We start from the raw sequence: 21,750 nt of genomic DNA, 5'->3' as shown, positions 1-21,750 counted from the left end.
CAAAACAGCATCATGCCTAATGTTTTATAACCAAGTAGGGGAGGCGACCAATGGCTGAGGTCATTTGTGCCATTAGAGAGGGATGGGAAAGGAAGAAGGGTGGAGAGAAACCTGGCATCAGCATTAGCCTATTCTTAACGAAAGGTACCAAGGGGTCCACAGCTTACCATCCCATCCAACGGACAGTGTATTCACTCCAAATGCCCTCCCTCAAACCATCTCGAGTAGGGATCGGTATACCACTGAAAAATGCCTGCCACCTCCGGGATTTGTGGAACCTCTGAGTGGAAAGCCAGCATGTTGGCTACCATCCCAATCTCCTTTTCTAGCCAAATAGCCTCATTTGTAGATACTTATGTTGAATTAAATATTCATTCATTAACTATTTATTTCCACTCTAAGGTAATGCAGCTCTAGATTTCCACTTAGCAAGGGATTCTATGCAATTAATTGAATAAATATTAATTAGGAAGCATGCTAGTCCATGCTGAAAAATCCACTCACTTTAATGTAGTGGTCCTTAGATCCAGTAACAACAATATCTTCTTCCTCAGATATTTTTCCAACTGCAAGGCACATAATGGCTGCTTGATGTCCACCAGTTAATTTTGCAGTAGCTGCAAACCTGTGAGTTGAGAATTGTAATACGGATAAGACACTCTTCAAGGAAAAGTGAAGACAACCTTATCAGTTTACTTGACATTACAAAATCAGACACCAAGCAATTTCTATAAAATTCATTCTTAGCATTCAGCCACGAGCTCCTAAGTCATCCAGGAGAATAATAACCATCAGTAAGGAAACACACTCACTTTCTCAGATCCCAAACGCGAACTTTGTCTCCACCAGCCGTATACAATGTAGTTCCATTTGGATTGAGAGCAACATCATTTAAATGAACTTCACCCGCTGGGAGAGATAAAGTCCTGGATGGAGTGTTGAGTATCACTGGTCCATTTTGACCAATACCAGATGATCTATCAAGAAATAAATTCAAACAGTGATTAGGCACCATTGGTAGAAATCAACTCAAACAAGACAACAAATATAACAATTGAAGGATGCCCAAACTCATTAGGCAGCAAAAGGGCACCGTTTTACGCATTTATTCGTCCCTGGATTCAGGATACAAGAAGTGTATCCTGAATATGCCACATAGCAACCCCATAATTCCACGTTCTGGAAGCCTGGCAACCAACAAAAGAATAATCTCAAGGAAGAAGATCCTAAGGCCAATAAAAATAATTACGAAGAACTCCTATACCGGTATTTCGGTCACACAGGTGACCATCAACGGGGAGAAAATCAAATAGGGCACTTGAACTAAGAAGAGGAATGTGCACAGGCACCGTCCAAAGTCAAGTGGGTGTTCAGGTCGGGGGGTGAGGTATATATACCTGGAGGGGCAAGGGGGGAGGGGTTAAGTGATGGTCCGTAGGTGGGGGGGAGTTTGTTGAGGTCACGTGGGAAGGAGTGGGGGAAGAGTGGTGGCTATTAGGAGGGGGCTGTCTGTTTCTGAAATGACTAACAAAATTAAAAAGTGAACTGTTGATGATGCCTGGTTCATTGTTCATAAGTTTATTCTTGTTTAAGTGTATGTGTAAGCTCTCACAGGCATCGAGTTTATAGTGTTGTATCGGTTTTAATAATGTTAAGTCGTTGGGAGTGATAGAGTGTTCCGTTTCAAAAATGTGTTTGGCGACCGCTGATCTATCGAAACGTCCGTTCTTAAAGTGTCCTATGTGTTCCTTGAATCTGATTTTGGGATTACGTTTGGTCTGTCCAATGTAGGAGAGTTGGCAGTGTGAGCAAGTAATTTCGTAAATACCTGATTTGTCTAACTGTGGTGTTATGTCTTTCGGGTTCCCTAAACACGTAAGAAGAGTGTTACGGTTCGCGTAAGTGACATTGGTACCAATTTGTTTAAAGACCTTATCAAGGCCTCGGGTTAATGTGGGGAAGAAAGGTAATGCGATAAATTTATTATTGTTGTCTTTCCGTTGTGGTAGAAGTGTGTATGTACAAAAAACACAATTCCATAAAATTCACCTTTGAAGTCGAACAACATAACTCACTGCCTTTCTTGGACATACTAGTAATTAAAAACCATGAGGGCTTAGAGTTTGACATTTTTAGAAAACAGACCCACACCGACAACTACATCAAAGCAGATTCACACCACCCCTTTCAACAAAAAATGGCAGCTTTTAATTTTCTCATACACAGACTACTGACGACACCACTCAACAAACAACGCTATTTCAAAGAGTTGGAAAACATCAAACAAATAGCCATTAACAACGGATATACACCCCAAATTATAGACAAATTAGTTAGAAACAGAAAAAGAAAACTTGCCAATAAACATACTACACTTCTACCACAACGGAAAGACAACAATAATAAATTTATCGCATTACCTTTCTTCCCCAAAAGAAATGAAAGCAGGAAAAATGAAAAATACTGAAGGGTCTCCATATTTGGCAAAGTTACTTCACAATACACAAATGGGAAAAACATTTCACCATCAATTAAGTTATTCAAAATTCACGACTTTCTCTCAGATGGTGCAAGTGAAGAATTACAGCCACACAAAATACAATTAAATACTCACAATAATGTTTTAATGCATCTTGACTGAGGACTTGACCGAAGATCCCATACTTTGACATACGCAGAAGAAACAGAAAACACAAGACGATTTGGTTCGTTGTATCGAACAACTACAACATTATTTGGATGACCAGCTAAAGACTCTATTTCTTCTCCTCTTGATAAATCCCATACTTTGACGGTACGGTCTGAAAAAGCAGGTTAATAATCAATGAAAAAAAATGAGAATTTGAATAAAAAACATCGTGCATTTTTCTAATTAAAAAAGGAAAAATTTCACAAATTAAAATCCATGCCTGATAAAACTGCTAAAAATTAATAATCAACAAACAACATTGACAAAATAGTTTCCTTCTATCCCTTCAATGACTCTAACAACAACTTTTACCGTACTTGTAACCAATACACATGACTTTACCTTTGGATGCAGTGAATAACAAGTCATCTGTTGCACAAACTGATAATACAGGTTTAGAATGGCCTTCAGCAATGTGTGTGCAAATTAGGGGTGCCTTGGGTGTTGCCTGAAATTCAATAAAAATGCTCAAACTTGGACATAAGAAAAAAGGAATAATTGTGTGCAAAATCATCCCACCAATCCCTTATTTAAAAATTATATATTGACATTACTCTCTTAATTTCTTCTTGCCAGATTTCTCTAGAATTATGTGGCAATTTAAACATGTCTGAACCATAAGCTTTCAGAAAAGAAAAACCCAACAATGCAATGTGAGAGGTGTATCAACCGATTTATTGGTGACTACATATTGAAAGACAAGAACAGCTAAAAGAAATTGAAGCCTAATCATCAACGGGAAAAGAGTATCAGAAAACTGAAATGCTTCTTATTATTTAATTTTCAAATATCCTCGAGAGGATAAGGGTCGCGGGTTCGATTCCCGCCTGGGTGAGGTTTCCTCCACCTAGGGCTTGGGTGTTTGTGAATGTGACCATTGTTATCGTTGTTAATAGTTCGATGTAAAGGCCAAAATGTGCTGTTTTCGGACTTACTGAATAAATAAAATAAATAAAAATAAAATAAATATAAAAAAATTCATTTAAATGTGATATATTAGCTGACATCATATATTCATGTACCTTAGCATTAATAGAGATCTCACTATTAAACTTGGCCTTCAAATCAGACTTAACTAAGATTTGAAGTGGCTAAAGAATGATGAAAATTTGATCAGCACATTTCACATTCACAAACTTCAGTCTTTTTTGAACCTGGTGTACTATGAAAATGGTAGCATTCGGTACTCACCCTTCCTTGGTACAGGGTAATCACACCTTGACCAGGAAGATGTTCACTGCCAACAGTCGTGCCAGATGTGAGCCTTGAGAATACATTTTCTTCACGACTTATTTGTCTCCGGTACCCTGGAGGGGAGTTGGGAGGAGTTGAATCCAACCCCTGCTCCCTGAGATGACTCAACATACATTACCGTTGCCAGCCAGAAGAGGTTTCAGGGATTGAATGAATCACACATGGGATTCCGAGGAAGGGAATGTGGGCATCATGCAGAGGAAGTGAAAACCACAAAAAAAAAGCAGCAAGGAAAGATGAGATGTAAAATAAATCAATTAAACAGAAGTAAACAAAGCCAAGAGAATAAATGGAAGGGAGAAATAATGAATTAGGGAAATAATATGGAATAATTTAAGAAATAAGAATTTACGGGAGTGATGGTGTCAAGGTATATTGTATGCCGGCATTCAATTAGATGGCCAGGGTGCATGGAAAAGATGGATAAAAATTTTAAGTTAGTAGGTTAATGAATTAGCCATTACACTTCACGTTCATGCACTAGATAACATTCTGTTATGAATCCTTCTACAAATAATGATTACCAAGTAAAATTTTATCAAAAATAAACGGCAGTACATAGAGTGAAAGCAGTTTAATTTACATCCCTGTATTTATATTCATAATGTGATAATAATTAATTATTACTGAGAGGCCATTACAAATTTCAAAAAAAATCATAAAACTAACATAAATGGCTATGCATTAAATCAGTGCATTATAAAATCCACTCCAAGACTGTTATCAAACTCTGACACATAACTTGCCTGAGATTCAAAGCTGAACTCTGTAAGACAGAATAGATTTCTGTTATGATGGATTGTATATTTTAAATATTAAAATTCTTTCCTTACTAAAAATTATTAGAGATTACTGCTCACGGTTTTCGATATTCTTAAAGCACGCTATTACATCAAATTATTTGAATTATGTGGGATTTGAAGGTGATAGTCAATAGGTCAAAAGGTTCAAAATAATTTCATTTAAGTAGGTACCTAAAAACACCAAGTTTCCAAGGTCTTGCCTTAAGTAAATGCAAATATTATTGTGTTGAGGGTACCCTTTAACATGCCATGGAGCACTTTCACCATTGATGGTGAAAGCAAGAGTATTCCTCCTTGTGGGAACTTATACTTTCCCAATTAAATGCATAAATTAAGGCCATGTGCAATTTAAAAGTGAGTCATAAGTATAACAAGAGCTCTTTTGTTAAATGTATAAAATGAGAGTCAGCCACCTTTTTCCTCCATCAGATCAGGATGAAATGCAAATATTTTCTGAAGTATAAGCAAACACAATAATTCCACTTAACACATCATCTGCAGCAAATGGAAATCTTTCTCAGTAAAAACACATGAATGTCAAACTAAGTTTTCACAATTTAGAAGAGAGAAATTTTTATGAGAAAAAAATCTTGGGAGAAATTCAGAGCTACTAACAAAAAACTATGTACTTTGAAAACTTTCAACTCCAAAGGTGTAAATCCCAGAGTCAATCATGGGGCGATAGATAAAATTCTCCTAGACAGACATTTTGGCCAACCTTAACACCAACCTCAAGGAGTAAAAAGTACATGAAATGCTTGGAAATGAAAAATAATAACTTTGAGATTCCACAGGATTTTTATTGTGATACGACCCGGGTTTCGACGTTCAACGTCATCTTCAGATGACGATGAACCTGAAGATGACGTTGAACGTCGAAACCCGGGTCTTATCACAATAAAAATCCTGTGGAATCACAAAGTTATTATTTTTCATTTCCAAGATGAATCGATTCCATAAAGTCACGCCGGAAACCATTAACTACATGAAATGCATCGGATGAGAAGGGATCAACCCAGAGTGATGCACTCAAATCAAACTGTGGCTTGGCCTGACCTCTTAACCTCTATCAAGCACTCCTCATTCAGTTCTCATCCCAATGATAGTTGTTTATTCGGCTGAAGTTTTGGAAATTTTATTCTTCCGTAGTACCCTCAGTGATCACAGGAATATGACCCTTTCGGTAACTGCAAGCAAACAGCCTAGGCATAATTAATTCTATTTAAACTCCTGCATGGTCTAGATGGAAAAATGGAGGGTTTATGGTGGCTGACACCAGGGTGTTAAATTTATTTCACCCTGACCCCACTTACATGGAGCCGGGTCTTCCACCAAGGCTTGTGTAACCAGACCCTGCAGACATAGAGGAAGCATTGGCAGAAGCTGTCATACTGGGCCCAAGATTGCGGCGAGCCATGCGAGGCGAGGTAGTGGAGAGGTGCGCTTGGTTCTGTTCATAAGTTCGACGACCAAGGAAAGGCGAAGGCCTAGGCTGAGCAACCATGGCGGACTGTCCTCCATCACCCACCCCGATTCCACCCACCCTGTTGCCAAGTGTTCTGAGGGCAAGCGACGGAAGCAATTAATTTCATGACATTTCGACCACATTCTCCAGCATTAGATTGCAACCAATACTTTTTTGTTTAATATTCCATGAGTAACTGAATACACACCATTAATAATTCATAATAAATAATTGTCAGTATTATGCATCATTATAGGCTAATTAGTTGGTACATGCTAAGGAAAAAACCTAAACTATGTAAATGAATTATTTTAAGAAAAAAGAAGCTGGGTATTACTTATACTTGTTACCAAATAGCAGAGCAGAAAAAATTGTTCTTTACAAATAAATTGAAACCTCACTAGCACACCACCTGAATTTTCTCTGAGCTGCTCATATTTCCTCATCCTCCAAATGCCATTCCATCGATTACACTTTCAAGATTTCACAACAAAAAATCTTCAAGAGAAAACAAAAATATTCCCAAAGACAGGGTCTAAAATTGACTTTGAATAATAAGCAAAGTACTAAAAATAATATTGATTATGCATTGTAATGCTTTGTGAGCAATAATTATGAAATAATAAAATATGAATCTCAAGTACAAGGTCTGTTGGGAAAGTATCGGACCTTATTTTTTTTGCAAAAACCCGATGGATTTGAATCAAGCGCACTTGCACGAGTTAACCTTGAACCTTTGTGGGCCTGCATGAATGTTTTCCTGCTTGTCGACAGCGTCTGTTGCTGGCAAGCAGCATTTGAGTGAGGTACTGTGTAAAGCTCTCGTCGGCTTCCCATTGCAAGGAAAATGATGGAACGACTGGAGCAGCGCTACTGGATCAAATTTTGTCAGAAACAGGGTGACCAAAGATTATGGTGTTCACGGGGTCACTGCTTATGGAGTCCAGCAAGTGAGACTTCAACACAAAGTTGCTTTTGTTTTGCCATCAGTAGCTTTGGCACCAGTTTAGCCATCACTCTCTTCATGGTCAAACCTTTGGTCACAATGGAATGTACCGAAAAAGCACTGATGTCCACCTCTTCAACAATTCCTTGGTTAGTAACACGATGGCCCCTTATCACCACGGCATTCACTTTGGCAATGACCCGGGCTTTTTGGAATGTTGATGGCTGACCAAAGCGTGGCTTGCTCTCCACTGATATGTGGCTGTCTTTAACCTGGTTTTACCGCCCCTTAATCTGTCTGATGCCAATTGCATCATCACCGAAAGCCATCTGAATCTTCCAAATGTTTTTTACCTGACTGTCACCCAGTTTCTGGCAAAATTTGATGCAGTAGCAATGCTCCAGTCATTGCATCATTTTCCTTACATTGAAAAACCAACAAGAGCACTACACAGTACTTCACCCAAATCCTGCCTGCCAGCAACAGACGCCATCAGCAGGCAGGAAAGTATTCATGCATGCCCACAAAGGTTCCAGGCCAGCTCTTGCAAGCGCACTTGATTCAAATCCATCGGGTTTTTGCAAAAAAATAAGGTCCGATACTTTCCCAACAGACCTCGCATACATTCTAAACTTGAAAAAACTGATTCAGAACTGCCAGAGAAACAATCTATTCCTAATAAACCAACCACAAACTGTAAACATCAAGACATTTAAGAATTAAAGTACTTAATAACTGGACAGACCATTTAAAAATTTACTATAATGTTCACTGCCAAGGTGTCTTTTGTGAATCTAACAACGTAGACAGCAGACTATAGGAAGGAGACATTTTGTGTGAATAAATTTCTTTCCATCTTCTTCAGAGGTTTTCACACCAAAATCAGGAAGGGTTACCTTTTAACATTCTCATTAGTTTCTTTCTGACTGCTGTAGATAAATAACCCTTTATATTTGAATTTTCCCACACAAATTGTGCTTTCAATCATCTACTAAAGCGTAAAAAAAAAGCTTTAGTGCAATTACAAAATGTTACATGAAGAGAAAAACGATCAAAGTAAATCCAACAATGAAAATTAAAGCAGCTGACAACTGAAATTAACAGAGATTAGCCAAATATTTTTAATGCATTAAAATCAGAGTGAGTACACACTGTTGAGGTTATGATTGCTGCCAGGTTTGCATATATCTAATAGCATTTAACCATAACCATAAGTAGTTCAAAGAAAATAATCAAGACAATATATATTTTTGTTCCACATAGTCATGATCTATCATGATGAAACATTGACCTCAGCAATGACATCCCAATTGTGCTGCTTCATTTCAGCCATTACTTGAGCCATAAAATATCATGTGATATAACATGCACAAATGTTAATTCAGATTCAATTATAATGCCGAGTCCATTTGATTGAAAAAATAGCAGTTTTATATGGAAGTGAATCACACAGATTGAAAGTAGTAAGAGGTAGGCAGGTAGATTTGATCATACTACCATGAGAGAGGAAAACATGTACATACACATGTGTGCATACGCATGTCAATTTGTTGGCAATAAATAGCCATTTAAGGTTTCCAAAGAGTGACTTAAGGTTTTCAAAATATTACCATTGGCATAGAATTATATATACAAGATGAAAAAATATATATTTTCACAGAAATTTACAGAAAATCAAGGTACAGGCACAAAAATGAACATATTTGTTGACATTGAGAAGAATAAAATATTGTTCTAAAAGCACAAAAAGAAAATGTAAGACTACTCACAAGGGCTCAGTTGTAGATCAGTTTGTGCATTAGTACTGAATTCACTCATTAGAGGCATAAATTGAAGTAAACAGAAAATTACTACTCCATGTTGTAAGAAAAACATCACAATTTTAACCTTAAACAATGATTTTTCCTTCCCTCCATTTTCATAAATTTCAATAATAAATTTGGTTGACTTTCAAATGGGCATACAAGGGAATTTTGTACCAATATGTTTTACAAATAAACTACAACATTAACATTTCCAGATGACTTAAATTTAACATAGAATTATAATTTAATGAATATTTCATTTGATGGCATTATATTTAGAAGTCCTGAGAAGCATAATTGTGAACCAGAAATGAGCTTTCGTCCACCACAGTTTCATACTCAAACATATGTATATTGAACAAGTACAGAAAGATAAAATGCTAAAGCAGACCATGATTTATATTTAAAGTCGATTTGAGTCCAGGATATGAAATAAAAAGACATATCCTGAAGAACTTTGCACCCAAAGACTGAATATTCTTCACAATAACTCATGTTAAAAATGAGTGATTATGTAATAAAAAACTAAATTCCTATTAATAATACATAATATTAAATAATAATATGGGCAAGTATAACCTGTACACAATTATAAAAAATTATATCTTGTAATAATTAAGCAGTTTTAACAGTACAATATAAAAGTGCGTACATGCCACATTTGGCTGAGATTAAATTTCATTTCAATTGCTAATGAAGTCACAGTCTAGTACTAACCAGTATATTTTACAATAACAAAGTTCTTCCTATTTCCCTGTAAATATTCAGTAATAAGGATGAATTTATTTGGAAAAAAACGAAATCTTCAATAGTAGAAATCTCTACCATTACATCTTTTAAACAGTGGTTTTTCTTTCAATATAATGTTTCTACGTTATCATTCCATGAAGACTGAGCCAACAGCTGCCTTTTAATGACTCAAGTATAATATCTTCATTCTATTTTTAAACTTTCCTGAGTTCTGTTTCTTTTTGACTCCTCAATCAGCATAATTAAAAATATTATTTGCTGTTTGCATTAATCCATCCCAATTCTACAACGAAAACACATTTACACCTCGTTATTTCAATCCTTTCAAATTCAAAATACGGAATACTCACACCTACAAACAATTTCCGGCCTAAGTCATCGAATTCAGCATGCTTTCCACTACTGATTGTTAAATTGTTTACAATGGCACTGAGTACTATATCATCATGTTGCTGTATTTATAACAATAATATTTCTTCCATTAAGATACACTATATTGGATCTTGTGCACGATACAACGTGCATATCCAAATGACAAAGGTATCAAATTGGATTCCCTCCATCTTGTTAAAGAAAGCTGCACTATCTCACTAACAGGCAACTTCTTGCTGTGCATTTGACTGTCAATTTGAAATAATGTCAAAAATATTACAACAGAGAGAGAATTATAACCTTTCAGATCTAGTGGAGTGTTGCGGATGCATTTCGTGATCACATTCAAACAAATGGGCTTCAAATTCAAAACTTTGTTCATATTTATGTCATGGGTGGAACTTAGTCGAGATTCCTAATGACAGCCCTGCATTCTCATGTTTCCTCACTCTCATCCTTTCATATGATTCCTGAGATCATGGCTCCACTCATCACCAAAGCCATGGACCGAATCGGGAAACTAGGTGGGAACGGAAAGCAAGAGCAGTTCTGTGCTTTGGGCATGACACAACTCCTCCTTAGTTTACACTAATCTTTTGATTACCTCAAGGGCCTGTTAATTTTAATCACACAGTGAATGCATGCTTATTAAAGTCCAGAGTGCAGTAGGTAAAAGAGAATATCTTCAAATGGAATTCCATATTTATTTGAGTTTTTTGTCTTTAAGAAGAGGAATGAAAGTAATTAAGGATCTCCTGCGGAAGATGAGAATGAAAGTGGGAGCTGTAAATGTTCGGCAAAGAACAAACTCTTTGCAATGACGATCTCTGCACTCATCTTGAAACCTCCATCTCCACACCCACTCCGCTTCCCACGTAAGTTCTTGCCCATTCAGTTTAACTGTCAGTTTATGTTTTACGATGGAATACACATGATTTTATGAACTTTTTCCTTTTGCACAGATATTCATGATATTGCAGAGGGACATGCACTACGTATGGCAAGAAATTTCTGTGAACGTACCAACACCTTATTCATTACCAAAAGGAAAAAGCAATACAGTAAACCCTTGCTCATCCAGACACCCTTTTAAGCCAGACCGAGTCCAGCCATGTTGTACAAGTGTTTTCTTATGGGGTCACAAGATGGCTGCACTATGTTATTTTGCCAAAAAATATATTTTGCTCGCTGGTTTCTCTGGACGTGAATGGAAACCATACTTAAATAATTCATTTACCGGTAGCATTGAAGGTTATGAATCACTTGCATCCTTAATCATCGCTTATTTATCAAAATTCTGCACATTGCATTGTCCAAACATTTGTTAATGATAGATGGCCAGCTGGTCCCATTTCCTTTGGTAACTACCAAAATTATTTTCAGTTCTTCTGGCAGTAAAACAGTGCAACAAAAATGGCCTACAAAAAGTGTGGCGTTGACGGAAAACGTACAGATTTGAACAGAGTAGGCAAGGTGAAGGTACTTGAGAAGCTGGAGACCCCGTTCCCAGTTTGGTTTACGAGCAGGTTTGTAGGGGAAATACCCTCGATTAGGAGAACCGTTGAGGACTGGTTTCACACTGGTGATGGTGATCTAAGTTCACAGATATTAACAGAAGAAGAAATAGCAGATAGTTTTGGCAAAGGGAAATGTATCTTTGTTGTTTCACTTTTAAAAATTGTTTCAATGCACAAGTGTTCAGGTTAAAGAGAAATATCCTGGAACGAATTTTGCCTGTTATACGAGGTTCCACTATATGTTTCTTCAACAGATGGCATACTTTAAGCATGCCTGAGAAAAGTTGTCTAAGCATTGCGTAAACACTCCTCAAATTTACAAAAGAAAACTAGAATTCTGATTTTCTAAAGTTAAACTCGTTTATCAAATAAAAACCAGATCGATTCTCACATAATGTATGTAAGTAGATCAAATAAATTGCAAAATATCATTAATGAAGTAGCTAACAACATATTACCACTAATGCTAAGTAACTCAAGAATAAATGAGCTAATTTCTGAGGAGATCCTGAGATGTATTTCATTCAAATAATACTTTGCTAACTTTAAATTAGACGTTTTTACACGTGGGGATCTATGTTTACTGTACCAAGTCATTTTAAGTCATTGGCAATTTAGCATGCACAACAATAGTGATGAAAAATACTGTGGGGTTATTGTTATCAAACCCCTGATTTATCAAGATTTTGCTTAATTTGGTCAACCTCTGACCACATACTGTCTTGATAAGCAAGGGTCTACTGTATTTTGATATGAACTAATATGAAATATTAATATCATTATAGATAAATCTCAAGATCTGTGTAGGATGGAAAATGTTAAAATTTATCATGGTGGTTTTCAGTAGAATGGCAATTTCTTTGAGTCAATGAAAGTGATTTCATTCCAGCCTTATAAGTAGAAAATCTGAGGCAAATGAAAGAAGGAGAAGAATAGGAGCAATAAAAGACTATGCCACCAACAAATCTGCCCTGAAAACATTAACAGTAAGTAACTTGATATGTTGAAGAGCAGACTGCTAATCTTGGACAACATTTTTAAATAGGAAGGGACATCATAGTTTCCAGGCATTATCTAAAATTTTTAATTCTAACATTTGTCTAATATTTGGCCAAGTAAATATGCGTGAAATTCTCCCTTTAGAAAAACTCATTCAAAAATATTTTCATTACCAATTTGGCAAACCCAACTTAACTGCAAATAAATGGAAAGATGTAAAATTTCCACAATATATTCGTTCAATTGCCCATGGGATAATATTTTTTTTGTTTGAATTTCATCACTCTTGATCCAAATACTTCTATTTTTGGTCCCTCCTGTTTTGAAATAATGAGGTATAACTGCGATACACATTTATTTGTATTATTATCCTATCTCACACATATCTCGTATCACTCAAAGGTATTATTGGCCATGAAAAAGCTAACATCTAATACCTCAGATGCAACATTCCATCGTCATAAAAGCATACAACTAAAATTTGATTCAGACGGTAGGTATGCATTTTGATGGTTATATTAAAAACACTGGCACACATTATGTGGTAATTAAATTTATTCCCCAAAAATGATAAAAACCTCTTGGACACACAAGCCCCAAGCGAATTCCATTAATTACTGCAGCAAAAAAATGCTGGCCTCAGGGGCAGGGCTATGTACTAACCTACAAACCAGGTGGCCATGGGCTGCAGTGTTGGCGATTTTTCTCATTGTCACTTCATGTTAAAAACATTACTAAAATCTAGGTAATTGGGTTTTCACCTATACCTGAGTGCATTGAATAAAATACTGTTATTATTATTTTAAAAATTCCACTTTCCCCAAATTTCACAATTGCTCCAAAACCTGATTTTTGGCAAACAGTCATTAGCTTGGAAAATTTTCTATGCCGAGTTATAAAAGATGACAACAGCACTGAAAGTTGCCATTAAACAAAGGAGCCTGTGAATGATAAAATTATCACATCTTTTTAATTCCTGAAAGGCATTTAGGTGATAGGTATATGTCAATGTAAAAAGAGATTTCCCTTTGGCTTCCATACGCTATGCATAGTACCTATGTATGCCTTAAATGTGCAATTCCAATGCATGCATTTTCTCAGGAATAAACTCCCAATTAGCAAATGCCTAAAATAATTGGGGCCCTTGAATACATAAGATCAGTATTGTGTAAAATATTAAGTGTTTACACCCTGACAAAACCCAAACCTTACACCTATAACTTTTCCCTGCAGTAGCTGGATAAATCTACATGTAACTTCATTTCAACAGAAGCAAATATTAGATCTACCTAAAAAAAAGTTAAACTCTTCTTTTATAAGTCATGAATACTAAGTCCGCTGCTTAGAACCAAACACATTCTATACAAAAAAACATTTGGCTACATTTTCACAATACAACTGCATTAGTACCTTAAGAAAACTCTAGCAATTTTCAACAAGACAACATGTAAATAATATGCAAATCCTTCATAATATTCAGATATAAAAGCCACACACCACATCCCAAAATAAGGATGCAGCAGAGAGTCTTTCAGAACACACCCTTCAAAACACTACTTTTGGAATGGCTTAGAGGCCTCAATCTGAAAAGTAATTGGAAATATAAAAAATAATTTTAATTGCATTGACATTTTTACTAAAAGAGAAAATTTACATATTCAATTCAAAGAATGACAGAGCTGGACCACCATCCTGAAAACTACAACATTAAAACGACATGATAATGGTTAATTCATCCCTCCATCAATCCCTTGAATATAGGGAAGAATTCGCTGACATTTCACAGTAAAATAGGCAACTCTGATGCAACCAGACTGATCCAAGTTCTCGTGGAAATCAAAACAGGCGTTACACGGAACTTGGTCAACAGGCAGGGAATTAACAGAATGGTAAACTTGATGGAAGTTTTGCAATCACCTCAAGTTTTGCATCAACCTCTGCCAAACTACTTTGGTGAATGCTTCACAATACGAAGAGGATATAGTGATGGCAACGGGAGGAGAGGAGCAAATTATGAAAGGTTCAAATTGAGCAAATCTCGATTGCTCTGTTGGGCGATTAATCACTAGGCAGGCACACGTGTTGCAAGCACACAACGAACATCCTTATATACCATCAGCAACATTTACTGGCATCCAAAGCAATGTTGGCCCACCACTCGGATCACAGGTATCCTTGAGGGAGTGCATGAATGAAGAAGAAGCATCCTTAAAAGGTGGTAAGTTAAGCTAGCGGCTGGCGGGTAGATTACGTCAATGCACCCGCCCCCAATCCTCCGCCAACGGTGCTTCCAATCCAAACCAATTCCAATGGCCAATCCCCCCAGTCATTGTTTTTTTCATTTGCTGAGAAGAGAATCTTGGAAGGGTGCTGATAGGATAGGAAAGCTTCCCTGGGATTTGGGTGGAGGAACGAGAAGTACCAACTGCTCTCCTCACAGTGTATACTCGAGAGTTCTTGCACTTGGGAATGAGAGGACCCAGCAATTTCATAATGGGTCAATTGAGCATTCGCACGATAAACAAGATTACTTGAATGCTTCTGCATTCACAGGATCTATTCTATTTGTAAGAAACAATAATGTCGTATGCAGATCAAGACAAAATTGATGTTTCAAGGAAGCATAAATAATTTCCTTAGGAAAAAAATAGGGACAAAAAAAATAGAAAACCAACCTTTGTTCACGGAAATTTGTCGAAAATAAATTGAATGACTTCACCAAGAATTGAAGGTGAATTTCATCATATTAGCACAATAGTTCAAATTAGTGAGAGGGTTCATACAATTTGTTCTGACATTTCCCTTTCAATACTGTATTATAAATGAAAATTTAAGCCCTAGGGGCAATAAACTATCCAAGACTAACACATTTTTTAATCCTACGACAATAATCAAGATATTAAATCATATAAAAGACTCATAAAATCATTTAAAGAACTGTGGGAAATGCCATTGAGTCCCCCACTAGTACAAACCACAATGCAAGAATTTCACAGCATAATAATTATTCCCCTTGACCAAGATGCTTGAATCCCAATCAAGGAAAATGATTTTCACATGATAAAATTTTTTCAATTGCCAACCAGTCAGAGATATACATGTTTATGAGCCCAATCATCAAGTTAATTGCACATTTAACACTTAAAAAGGCATACCATTGAAAAATAATGAATTTCAATTTTACTGATCCAAATTTTAATAATACTCAAAACTTACTTGAGAGAGCCTGGTGCACTGGGCACACGAGTCAGAGATCCCTTTAGAGAGGCATCATCTTCACTCACACTCTTCATGTCACCACTTTCCGAATCCTCCACGGACACTTCCCGAGCTTCACCTCGGTTTTGATTGGGGTAGAGCAGTTCACTAGGCATGGCTGTTCTCCGACGAGCCTTCGTCCCTATACCAACGTTAGAGGGAGGAGGCGGGGGACCCATGACAGAAAAGGATGGGTTATTCACAGCCCTGAAAGTATAGAAATGTAAGAGGTAGTCATTTTTTATGATAAAATAATATTGCAACACTGACATTTCTAATTAATAAACAAATTACTTACTAAATTGTTATTTGTGATATAATGGAAACAAACAACCCATGCAAAAGCATTTTGACACAAACAGGGTGTCAACTTATACAGGTGACAGAAATGACCGCGCTTTTCCTGGATTTTTTAAAAAATTTCCACATTTAAGGGATGCTAAACAATGTAAGAAGAGAAATTCAAAACTTACTGAATATACTTACAAGAGATTAAACAATACATCCTAGTGGTTCAATCACAATATGGTCAGTTATTAAGAAATGAAGACCTAAAACTGTGCATTATTTTCACATAACTCTGATTGAATGATTAAGCCTTGATATCTGAGAGGAAAGTGTATTTACGATATACCACAAAAAAGGGCAACACGAAAGTAATTATTTTTTTCTGTTTATGATTGTGAACAGGGCTAACGATGATGAATGATTAACCACAGTTTTCCAATTTTAGTTCAACTCTCTTTATTCCTTTAGTACACCTCAAATATTTGAATCTATTTGCCTAAATTGAAAGCCTTTCTTCTCCATCACAACACTTGATTCATTTAATAGCTAGCTCCCTCTAAGTTAAATGAAATGTACACCAGTGAAATAAAATATGATACACTAAGTTGCCCATGGAAGAAGTCAACGCTAACCGACTAAATGTGTACAGAAAGTGATGAAATAATAGAACAGCAGAATGATTGATCCACAACTCACAAGAAAACGGCACTCAAAACATGTATCAAATTGCTCTATCGAAATTTTCTTTGTTCCCTTGATTACTAATCAAAGACTGAGAGCTGGTGTGGTCTTGCATAGGAATCTGAATTGGTGTTGGCTTTAATTTCTTCCTTCCTCACCCACCGTAGATCAAACGTCGTCCAAGATTCCTACTCCAATGTTGCCCACATTTACCAAGAAACATAACCCAAGCAAAATAGGCAGCTGCAATGGAAATCTGCTGTCAGTCAGTCTCAGCCATTGGCAGGCGATATCAATAAATAGGAAGAAGACAATTGTGGGAAAGTGCAGTCATAACAATAGGTTATGAGACATAGGAAAGAATGGTGAAACTCAAAGAGAAGCAATTTGAATCAAATAAAGCTTGCTCAGGAGAAGGCAAAACATCAGGTCACTTGAATATAATTTGAACCTTTCAATGGGAATTCAAATTTCTGTTTCCCTTCATTTAGGTTACTGTGCTTTCTTTTATTCTGAGGGGCTAGGCTCATCAAAATGTAGATCCAATCCTAAACAATAAACCCGAAAAAACCTCATTTTTGGAATAAAACTGAAATTCATTATAAATTATGACATTGTGAAAGTTGAAAACATTTAAAGCAAACCCAATCCTTAAGACTGGAGGAGATTGCTGGATACAGCTGTTGAAAACGTCTGAAGCTTAAGTATTATTACCCAGACATTTTTGGAAAATATACATAAGATAATAAACTTTTATTAAATCCTAAATTATCCTTCCAACATGCCATACAATATGTGAAAGATTTTCTGCCATAAATCAATGTGACTCCAATCATTACTAGTGAGTATGTTATCATATTTTCATCCCCACTTAAACAACACATTAATTAGCCAGATATTTAAAGTAAGAGTCATGAAGAGATGAACAAGAGTCTTGTACCTTTCAGGTGACGCAGAACGAGACGAGGCATTTGATGAATAAGTTGGAGATGTTCCTTCTTTGTCATCACCTGCCCCACTTTCGATTCCTTCTAAACGAGCAAACACATCCCACTGTTCTTGCGTGAGCACATGCTGCAAAAGTTCATTCTGTACAGCGGACGTTTTCTTTTCCTAAAAGTAGACAAACATATGCATTAGTCACTCTCTTTAAAGATTGCTACATCAAACCAAAAATAATCTTCATTTATAATTTTTCATACACATTTAATTGGCGGTACTCAGATAGTCGAAGAACAAAGTGGAATAAGAAATTGTATTGCAATCATTGAAGGTCATGCAACAGCCTAACTAGCTGCACAATCTTTTGCAAAATTGGATGTCATTTCTGTACCTTCATTTGATCATACAGACTCCCAACTGATATCTCAAATGTCCCATTAAGTCATGCATCCAAATGTTTTCTGATGATGGCCTTTTCCTTAAGGAATATTCAATCAAACTTCTTTGGAAATTTTACCACTTTGATAATCATGCTAAAATTGACTAATTATCGCATTTTGCTGGTGTAATTATCAATAGACTATTATTTAATGTTAACCGTGGGGAGACTGTGTCATAATGTGTCCATAAATTCATTCCATGTAATGGGTGTGCATAACTCAGACCTCCTTACCGCTGGGGGGAGAGGCACAAGGCATCAAAATGGAATCAATTGTATTCACATGGCATTCAACTATCCAAGAGTGGTACTCAAGTCTCCGGGGGAGCACCCTTCCCATGGCAAATACGTAGTGCAACAAAACCAGAAGGGTAATACTGATCATCAATTGGAGCAACATTTGCCAACCCCGACATATGACCTTTGATACAATTCAGTCCTCCACTCCAAGGATCGGAAAGCGCTATATTCTGAAAGCTAAACTGAGAACTAATACATAGTTCAAAAGCCTCATTACACGTGATGGCTGTGAAAAATAAAATCTAGGGCAATAGCTCTCAATGGTAGGAGCGCAGTGCATGTCACAGCATAATATATCACAAGAGCACAACCCCAATTGACACGCTTTTCCATCAATGGATGTCTCTTTATTTTTAATTTTCCTTAATTCAACCATATTTGACCAGGGCTAAGCAACAGTTGTTTTTCACGGAGTGAGGATACTTCAATGGGTATTTAAGTGAGGCGTCCATTTTCAATGACTCACCTGAGTGAGTTGTGCCTCCATCTCCTTTATGTTGGTTTCCTTTTGGGATACAGCACAAGTCTGGTTCACAGTCATGTTGAAAAGTTTCTCAATTATGTAGCGTGCCTCGTCTAAATCTTGCAAAGACGAGACAAATGTTGTAACGTCTGCTGGGGCTGCCTCTTCCTGATAACAGGAAAATCAGTCTATTGTTATCGATCTATTACTAGGCGAAAGAGCCTTAATATCAATATAACTTCAATGAGTTTATATGTATGAGCTATTGGTCCTAAATATTTTATCTATTTTTGAATTGATAAATCTTTTTAAACCAAGGAATTTAAAACTGCTTTATATTTGGAACTCCCATTGGTGTATCACAAAAAAATTATGATTACAAAAGTAAAACCAAAACTAATACTTCAATGATCGGATAATGAAATCAAATAAAGCAAAGAAAAAACTCCAGAGTAAGCATGATGTTAAACTAATGGCTTTGTTTAAATGGCAATCCCAGATCGATACAGTCATTGTGATTCAGCTTGAGGTTGATTTGGTAGAGAAAAAGAGCTATAGAAGGCAACCATAAGTTTGATAAATCAGTTTGGGATCTCACAATAGGCTAAGAACACAAGGTTGAGTTGTTAAGTAAGTAAACTGCAGAGGGAATTACATGATAAAAGATTTGGAAGTAGTCATTATTTTTTAAATGTTATTTGATATTCCCCACAAGGACCCCAGAGCTGAGTAATCTAATAGCACACTTTAATTTTGAAAATCTTAACTTAAGATCAAGGGCCCCAGGTAAGACAAAAATGTGTTCATCCATAAATTACCCATTTGGAAGTTACATCAATGTTTTGCTAACATGCAGATTAGAGATAAGACGTGACAAGGGAGGAATAAATGCGTCATTAAATTACAGATTTTCATGACGTACCTTAGCAACTTCCATTTGCATGATATTTGTCTGGCATTCTTTTATACTTTCTTGGACATAATCTATGTTGGCTCGAAGAGCTTCAATTTGCTCGTCCAAGTCAGACAGCACACTTTCGTCCGTGTGATGAACCATCACGACTTGATTGTGCTTACGGAGGGCAAGCTCCAATGAATGGCCCAGATGATCTCGACGCAGCAGAAGTCTGAAGTCACAAAATGTTTTTCAAACTGTATTATATTTCTGTAATTGCTCAAATAGTAATGCACTCACTTCAAGGTATCAAGTTTCTCAAAACAGAAGAGAGAAATTCAGTTATTGAAGCACATCTTTTAATATTTTGAATTGCCAGTATTGTTTATAATGCATCCAAAATTGTTGTATAACAGGACTAATTGCTGCGTATTATATAACAATACGTCAAGAATAACTTGTTGCATAATTCAGCTTATATCAACTATGTAGTTCTACCAAACTATGGGAAAATGCCCACCGTTCCATATCCATTTCCAAAGCAGACACAGCTTGCTTTCCAAGAGCGATCTGAGTAATACTTTTCTCCATTGCCTGCCATTTCTGTTTAGCAGCCTTAGGCGAGAATGACTTTGCCGTTGATGTTACTGAAGAGAGAAACATATTGGTCATGAGAAACAGCTCTTATGAATATACCATACGTTATAAAGTCTTTACACATACTGAAAGTTTGCCATTCACATCAGAATATTTGTCTCCCAAGATGCCAAAGGCAGTAAAGTCATTTTAAGGCACATTTGACTGGACCAAAAACAAATGCATGTATTACTTCTTCAAAGGGTGATGAAGTGCTTTTATTTGTGAGAAAAAGATAACTGAAACACAATCTTATTAAATTGCACTCAATCACACTTCACAGTGTACAAAAGCTTCAAGGTACAATAAAGGCGTAAAATATTGCAAAGAAAACAATACATTCGAGGGGCATCAGGTCCTACAGATCAGTACTCTAAAATTTCTTTGTTGCAAATAATTTGTCCTCAATAAAAACTAGTAGCCTTTGATTTTAGTCAGGGAATGCTTAGAGTTTCTGCATACATTACTTTATATTAAGCCAGGTTGAAACAACAAGGTTTTCCGTATATTAACAACATATACTTGTGTAATCTTAGCTGTGGTTTTCAAAACTTAAAAAATAAGTATGTATTCAGGTACATGATATATACTATTGGCATCACTATATAGGTAAATTTCACATGATGATTTTGAAAAGTTTTAACACAAGGCAAAACAAATGGTATAGATTTAAAAACAACATTTTTACACATTAGGCAAACAAACATGAGGCTACATAATAGGTTGAGGTGTGCAAAGGCTTATTATTATTGAACTAAAAGTGAATCAGCTAACATTCTAGTGAACTGAATCAGGTCCAAACAATATTCACTTGCTAAAATTAGGGCTACGTACATACGAACATTTTTGCATGTTGAATTCTAACACACAAATCGTGAGTAACAAGGTGAGTGTTTGTGTATACTACCAAACACATAGGGGTGTAGCACATGATTAGTAACCTTTCCAAGACTATTAGTGATAATTGACACTCATAGAGAATCACTGCAAAATCTCACGTGTATACATGTTGCATGAAAATCATCCACGACATATGGAATGCATCCACTTTCCACTGCATCAATATTTCACCATCATGCAAACAATAATTAGCAAATAGATATGGAAAAAATTAATTTCATTATTATTCATAGTTACAATAAGCCACCCATCACTCATTTATTGATTTTAAATTATACAAATGATAAAAGTATGGAAGCAGTTCTTCAACTTCAGATACCTATTTAAGAGAACAATAAACAATACGAT

At 36.2% G+C, this 21,750-nt stretch overlaps 1 protein-coding gene across 1 annotated transcript in view; it reads right to left on the bottom strand.

Annotated features, from left to right (window-relative positions):
• Nucleotides 1-21,750, bottom strand: part of Klp31E (kinesin-like protein 31E) — a 139,071-nt gene that overhangs the window by 5,861 nt on the left and 111,460 nt on the right. Inside the window, exons 15-25 of the mRNA XM_071598912.1 lie at nt 20,387-20,513; nt 19,894-20,098; nt 18,975-19,139; nt 17,768-17,940; nt 15,817-16,065; nt 6,060-6,305; nt 3,881-4,037; nt 3,032-3,137; nt 2,615-2,801; nt 813-977; nt 505-625 (exon numbers count right to left, since the gene is read on the bottom strand). Of these exons, the coding sequence (XP_071455013.1) occupies nt 505-625; nt 813-977; nt 2,615-2,801; nt 3,032-3,137; nt 3,881-4,037; nt 6,060-6,305; nt 15,817-16,065; nt 17,768-17,940; nt 18,975-19,139; nt 19,894-20,098; nt 20,387-20,513 (1,901 nt within the window). The remainder of the gene's footprint in view (nt 1-504; nt 626-812; nt 978-2,614; nt 2,802-3,031; nt 3,138-3,880; nt 4,038-6,059; nt 6,306-15,816; nt 16,066-17,767; nt 17,941-18,974; nt 19,140-19,893; nt 20,099-20,386; nt 20,514-21,750) is intronic.

The sequence above is a fragment of the Hetaerina americana genome, unplaced genomic scaffold (genome assembly GCF_022747635.1).
Source record: "Hetaerina americana unplaced genomic scaffold, ioHetAmer1.1.p SCAF_10, whole genome shotgun sequence".
NCBI classification, from domain to species: Eukaryota; Metazoa; Arthropoda; class Insecta; order Odonata; family Calopterygidae; genus Hetaerina; species Hetaerina americana.
The sequence above is the reverse complement of the archived record's forward strand: the minus strand, read 5'-3'. Positions and strand labels throughout refer to the sequence as shown.